Below are 7,023 nucleotides of genomic sequence, written 5' to 3'. Positions count from 1 at the left end.
AGCTAACTGATATTTGTGAGGCCAAAAGTCTAGGTGAGATTTCTTTATAGCACCTTTTGGTAGTGGAAATAAACATATTGTAAACATAATAAACCACAAAATGATTGGATGTTCTGCAACATTAACAAATAGAATGTCAAATGCATTAAATTGTATGTTAACAGCAGGGCTTTTTAGACAGTTTGGAATTTAATTGTAACAGTTTAATGTGTGAAATAGGGCTAATAGGTTAAGTTGTTCCAGCCTTGATGTAATGGTGAAAACTGACCTTAACTGTTAGGATATTTTTTGAGCTTGACTGATTGTGTGTGACATATCCAGTAAAGTTCTGTGAGAGCATATAGATTTAAAACAGTGGGAACACTGAGAACATTCTTTTAAAAATAAACCATCAAACTGCACATTTTTGAATATTTTTGGCATAGCGATTTTAGGTAAATGTATTTACTGAATTCCAAAGTGTCTTGACTGACATACCAGTTTTTTGTAGTGTTTGTTGCCCTCTACTGTCAGAAGCAAGGAATTGCCACTCGTGAGACCTAAAGGAATTATTTTTATCATAAAACTATGTTGTAGGCTTATAGCATACAGAAATAAGAGTTTATGCAGGGACTGACTACAAACCATGAGAGTTAAGAGTTTAAGACTAATGTGAAGGTAAACTATTGACCTATTTATTTTAAGACTGGAAATGTAAGACTAGAGCTTCCAGGTGAGACTGTTCATTGCAGCATGAGTGTGGATGACACATGCTAAGTGCTTCATAGCAATCAAACAAGGCAAAAGAGGGCAACAAGAATTACACGTAGCAGAATCAAGGGTTAAGGTGATGTAGGGAATGCTTTCTTGAAACACCTTGGGCTTGTTAATACCAATCACCTGAATGCCATGGCCAGGGTATTGTTGCTGACCATGTGCATCCCTTCATGGAATCAATGTACCTCTTCTACCCTCTCATAATGGCTACTTTCAGTGTAATAACACACAATGTTACAAATCAAAAGTCATCTCAAACTGGTTTCATGAACATGACTATAAATTAGTGTTTGTCCATGGCCTTCCCAGTCATTGGATCTAAATCCAATCAATCACCTTTGGGATGTGGTAGAACAGGTTTGCGGCATGAAGGTGCCCCCGAAAATCTGCAGGGAATGCATGATAAATCATGTCAACGTGGGCCCCAATCACCTTGAATCCATGCCACAAAGAATGAGAGTTGTGAGAGCAAAGTGAGGCCCTGCCCAGAATTATTGTTCCTATTAAAGTGCTTGTTTATTGTATATTGTGTATGTAAAATCAGGTAAATCAGTTTGTCAGGTAAAACTGTCAAATTAGCTCTAAATTTGGAAAATAATTACCTGATGCAATACAGCTCTATACTGCATTGCCACACTGGGTGTTTAATCATTTAAAACTTTGAGGAGTTTTCAGATTTATATGGATCTTCTTCCTTCGTGCTTCAAGCCAGCAGAAAGTGTCCTGTAGTGTATGTAATTTATATAGATAAATATATGTTCTTTTTTAGGCTTCAGATAGGCCCATATGATCGTTATCACTTGGTATGCAGACACTCAAGGTAACTTGCTTTAGGGCTGCTAGTACAGCGACTATACACTTAGTTAATGTAAACTATTATTAATATTTCATACGTTGTCTTGAGTTTTGCTGACAGATCTGGACAAATGACACAAAGTATAGTGCTTGCAATACATTAAGGCAAGGCAAGTTTATTCATGTAGGACCATTAATACACTGCAGTCATTCAAAGTGCTTTATAATTGATAAAATACAAAGATAAATTCTAAATTAAAATGTAACATAAAATAAAAAACATAATTAAAACTTGATTAAAACTATAGATTTTAAGAGAAGAGAGAAGTTACTCATTAAATTAAAATCGAATTAAAGCTTAAATTAGGATAATAAAGTGCCGAGATGAGTAATAGAGCTAACTGTTTTAAACTGAGCTGAAAGCCTGCTTAATTAGGAATATTTTCAGCCCGGATTTAAATGTGTCTAGTGTTCTTCTAATGCTCTCTGTCAGCCGGTTCTATTTAAGAGCAGCATTAGAGCTAAACATTGATTCTCCATTTTTAGTCTGACATTAGGCAGAACTAACTGACTAGTTCCTAATGGTCTGAGAGTTCTGCTTGCATATTGCTGCGGCATATCAGATATGCTGGTTCTGCACCATTAAGCGATTTATAGATCAGTAATAGGACCTTAAAGTATATACTATAGCATGCTGGCAGTATTATAGCCTATCACAGCTACATTTGTGCATCACTGAAAAGGATTAGTGTCTTATTTGTGACATACGTTGTTTAACATACTGAAACAAATACAAAAAACATTACAATTATTGTAGAAATGACAAACTTACACCAATACCAGCCAAAGTCAATGTTCATTATTTGAAAAAGTGCCCTTTTTTAGAATGCCTGTTTGTTCTGTGGTGGTGATGCTACATTGCTTATCACCCACTAGGAGGCAATCTTGTTCCATGTTTGTCAAAGGCCACCTTCACAAAAATCAATCTCTAAAACATGCAGAAATCTGTCAGTAGTAATTACTGAGAGAGCTGAATGTCCTGTGGGTGATGTTTCCAGTACTTGCAAATTATTCTGTGAACTACCACATATATAGATGGGGGGTCAGTTATGAAATTTGTAAGTCAGAGGGGTGAGGTCAGAATACTTGGAGTAATTCTCCTCACATTTTGGCAGGACTCAATACAACATATGGTCAGAGGAAACGATCTGGTCTCTATGGTTGCTGCAGGCCCTGTAAATAGGACTAGGAATGCTACATATCTCCACGATACGATGATCGAGTCAGAAATGATTCGTTTTTGCAGTATCATGGTATTAAGTGACTAACATAGCTCGCAGAGAATAGAAAAAATATGGAATATGAACAAAATCCCTCACACATATTACATGCAGTAACATTTTATTACACACTTCTGCAACCTAAAAATAGTTGAACAAGTCCCTGTAGTGACATAGTAGTAAGGCCGGGAATGTTAAAATCCTGGGATTTTAAGGGGTTAACATATTCCATTGTTAAACATTAGTTCTGAACAGTTTTTCGTCTTTTTAATTGAACAATTTCTTTGTCTTTTACATTTTCTTCATTTTATTGGTGGCAGGTGGTCTTCAAGTGCAGAGTTCTGTATTTCAAAGTCTCTCTGTACATCCTTGTGTATGAAATACAACAAAAGCAAAAGAAAACAAAAGAATTGAATCCTCTGCCATATTTTAATCGTCCTTATAGTGTTTTCAATTGTTTCATATTACAGATAATGAAATATTTGCAGGCCAATGCTAGTCAGACTATGTTTAATTTATGACTATAAAATCGCTTGAAATGCCCATATCAGACATAATTTACCTGGACTGAGTATGTAATACTACACACTGAATGTTATTTACTTTACTATGTCAAGATCATAACTGTAGTTTACACACTGCTGTTCACCTTAAGCGTTGATGGTGCAACTGAAATGCCTTATTTTGCTAGTTTTAACCCTTTAAATGGCCAGGGCTCACCACTGTACCTAAAGTTTTATGACACAGTTCTGGGTCCTAAGAATAACTCAACCAGTCCTTGTACTGAAAAAAAGTGTTTTAGTATGTAATAAGATTTTAAGGGGTTAAACTAACTACTCTCAAGGTTTAGGACTCAGACTTTACACGCTAACTTAGTTTCTAGTTTATGTTCAGCTTGTTCAGCTGGTTACTGTTAACATGCACCTGTAAGTCTTGTTTTACATTACATGATTTACATAACTGTTAGCTCATACATTCTGAAGTTGTATCATATTTAAAGTCATTCTTTCGGTGATTAAATGACCAACATGACCAATTACCATTCTGGCTTTCCAAAGATGTGTATACGGCGTAATCAGCTGGAACATCTGAACTGCTGGTTGAAACCTACATATAACAGACATGGCATCTAGGCCATAGACTGCTCTCTGTTCTCATTGTGGTGAAGGCTGAATATTACAACTATGTCCACTGCACCATCTGTCGCTGCGCTCTTTGCTGATGAAATTGAAATATTCACAGATACTGGTTTGTAATGTCTAAGCGTTTTACCCATGTCGGATGACTGTGGTAGACAGAACTAACGCTATTGTTGATATAGATATAGATGAATTCTTCAGATTGATACTGTGATCAGTGGACTCTGTGATTATTGGACTCTGTCCATGCATAAAAAGTTTCAGTTTACAAACTCGGTTTGATGATCTCTTCATGACATGTTTGCTGATAGACAAGCCCTGGAAATGACAGCTTTATTTCTTTAATTACTGGCGAGTTATTGTTTGAGCAAACACAGATACAAGCAAGCCTTTGTTATTGTGCTTTCAAATACGCAAATACCTTATCAAATGGATTTCCTGTTTCCAAGAATTAGCATTGCCATTCAATTTCTCACTGATGTCTGTATGAGGGAAGGCTGAGAAGAGAAGTGAGGAAATGGTGTGTTCTCTGCTTTGGAAACCAGACCCAAACAGTTGCCTTGGTGATTCTGTAAACCCACACTGTATGATCTATTCTGCCAATGAGCAGTGGAGATTTAATATGAAAGAAGCTAGCTGCTCCATCATTGCGAGCTTGTTTATCACAGGGTGAAATGTCTGGTATAGTGTCTCACAGTGCAGTAAAATGACTCATGTACTTCTGGGTGGCTTCAAAGAAGTTAGAAATAGCATGGGTAGAATATATGTGCATGTCTCTGTTTTTACCTTTTGTCTTTCCTGTGTAGTTGACGTTTGTTTGTGTGACCTGTAAGTTTCTCATGCTACAAAAATGCAAAATGTCATGACAATATCTGAATAGAAATTTTATTATATTTTTTTTTTGGACAGAGTACAGCAAGTTCGAAAGAAAATATTGCACACATCCTCTCAAGAAAGAGTGTTTTGTTTTAAGAATCACAGCAGTGTACTGGCAGTTTGCAAGTGAAAAAGGAAATAAATAAATAAATAAATAGTTTTACAGAGCTCCCCATTAAAAATGGCAGTGTTAATAGAAAAATCTTAACAAGCTTATTTGCATATGCAAGATGGGACATTTCCATCAGCATATCTTCTTTGATTGTGATGTAGATGCTACACAGTCTGCTCCTCATTAATCTCGTTTTTTTTCAAATCCGTTTACACAATTGTGGTAGAATGGTAGTCTTCTTCCACTCCATCCTGCTGCTCTTTATAACCTTGAGCTGCCGTCGTGGTCTTTATTCACTACAGGCCTGTCTCTCAGTTCAGGATCTGTAATGACCACCACAACTCTCTGTCTGGCCCTTTTCTTCATCAGACGGACACCTCATTCATGACGTTACCTCTTTCTCTTTCTCTTCTTCTTCTTTTAGGCTCCTGGTGGATCAGGTCTTTCAGGCTTTTTTTGTGGCAGCCTTCGTGTTCTTCTTGGTCAAATGGCTGACTAAATCTCTGTAGGCGGATGACCGCAGGAAACGCGGGTAGCAGTCTTTCTCCATCAGGATGTAGATCCGGTACTGTGCTAAATCGAAGCAGGTTGGAGTTGGGCTCTTCACATTGGCTTGGGTAATGTCACGAGTCTCATGGTCGATGTTAACCTGGAAGAGAGGAGGAAGAAGCAAAGTGAGTTTAATCCAACCTGGCAGTGTGCATGAAATATACATTCAGCTACAAACCCCAGTGCTAGGAAATATGCGGATGAATGAATTTTGCATGAGCGTTCTTCACCTCTCGTGGTGCTTCACTTCCGATAAACTCATTGTAAATCCTCTGGGCTTTGGAGCAGAGCTTGGCTGCAGATGTTGTGTTTCTGTAGTCCTCGCAGGCCAGGTAGAAGGCAATGTTCTCCTCACTGAATTCAGACACCAGAAAAGCTCTAAAGGCGTATAGTCCATCTGATGGAGGGGGGTAAAAAGAGATTACTTGTGTAACATGCTGCATCAGCTTAGTGCATCCCACACATATTAGACAGCAGAGTACAGACACATCTGTGCACTGCAGCCCCATTACTATGATTAGATTTTTACCCACACTCCATTGCACATTCTACTTGTCCTATTTTAGTCCTGTCTTAACACACAGAATTTCATTGCTAAAGGCACAATGCTTTACGGTCCTTTAACCTGTGCAGTTTCACTAGCATCAAAACAATTTTTTAAAGAATATACTTCTGTAGGTAGTGTGTATTTATTTGCACATCATACTTACGTTTGCTGGACAGTAGCTTGTCAAAAGACTCTTTCCATCTCAAGCATTCCTCCAAGGTCAGCCTGTAAAAGAAGCCATTGTCTGGTTAGTGCTGTGGCCTCTATCCTGTAGCCTGTATAAATGTTAGCTTTGTCTTTATGTAAGATACATGGAATAAATGTCATGTGCAGAATGTAACTGTACCTTGGTTTTCTCAATTTGTAGGCATAGCACAGCAGCCTCCAGTCCAGAAAGCTGCTCATGCGTGCTTTTAATCCTTTAGCCCTGTGATGCGCAGATAAAATTCTTTAGACACATACATTTTCATTGTCTTATATAACACAGTGAATGTCATACATATACCAAAATCCTCTCCTGATTTATTTACATGACAATAAAAAGAGAGATTTTAAAGTGTACAAAAATAATAAATACATCATATACTGTGAAATAGTCCTGATCACAGAGAACTACAGAAATCTTTACCTTTCCAGGCAAGTGTTTGGTAGTGCTGCTAGTCCTCTGCACATTGTAAGCCCAAAGAAAGAGATAAATATCCTTTGAATAGTGTCTCCTTTTGTGAGAGTTTATCAGCAGTCTGGTTATAGAGAGGTAGGAGGGGGTTTATATAGTGCAGAAGAGAAAGCATCATCCATCCTTTCAGCCAATCACGCTCCAGTTCTTTCCCTACCCTTATCCCTCAGAGTGTTTGCTGTAAGTGTGTGTGTGTGTGTGTATGTGTGTTGAAAAAGGAGAAAATAGGGAAATGGGAATTGCCGAGGCTAACTGTGATGGTGCCTTTTTTGTGCTCTAACATTGTTTATAGA

General features: G+C 37.6%; 1 protein-coding gene across 1 annotated transcript; it reads right to left on the bottom strand.

Moving 5' to 3' along the window:
- Nucleotides 1-5,166: 5,166 nt before the first annotated feature.
- Nucleotides 5,167-6,793, bottom strand: rgs16 (regulator of G protein signaling 16). The gene is made up of 5 exons (XM_017718879.2): nucleotides 6,683-6,793; nucleotides 6,401-6,481; nucleotides 6,218-6,279; nucleotides 5,738-5,904; nucleotides 5,167-5,607 (listed from the first exon to the last, which is right to left on the bottom strand). The coding sequence occupies exons 1-5, from the start codon at nucleotides 6,724-6,726 to the stop codon at nucleotides 5,404-5,406; spliced, it is 558 nt and encodes a 185-aa protein (XP_017574368.1). The 5' UTR covers nucleotides 6,727-6,793; the 3' UTR covers nucleotides 5,167-5,403.
- Between the last annotated feature and the right edge of the window lie 230 nt (nucleotides 6,794-7,023).

This window comes from Pygocentrus nattereri, chromosome 26, assembly GCF_015220715.1.
Source record: "Pygocentrus nattereri isolate fPygNat1 chromosome 26, fPygNat1.pri, whole genome shotgun sequence".
NCBI lineage: Eukaryota > Metazoa > Chordata > Actinopteri > Characiformes > Serrasalmidae > Pygocentrus > Pygocentrus nattereri.
Note: the sequence above shows the minus strand (reverse complement) of the source record. Positions and strands in the feature narration are given on the sequence as shown.

Excerpts from the sequence above, each read along its gene's own strand:
- rgs16 (XM_017718879.2), bottom strand. The coding sequence starts at position 6,726 with ATGTGCAGAGGACTAGCAGCACTACCAAACACTTGCCTGGAAAG. Across the intron at positions 6,280-6,400 it reads TACAAATTGAGAAAACCAAG|GCTGACCTTGGAGGAATGCT; the intron begins GTACAGTTACAT and ends CTTCTTTTACAG. Across the intron at positions 5,608-5,737 it reads GAAGTGAAGCACCACGAGAG|GTTAACATCGACCATGAGAC; the intron begins GTGAAGAACGCT and ends CCTCTCTTCCAG.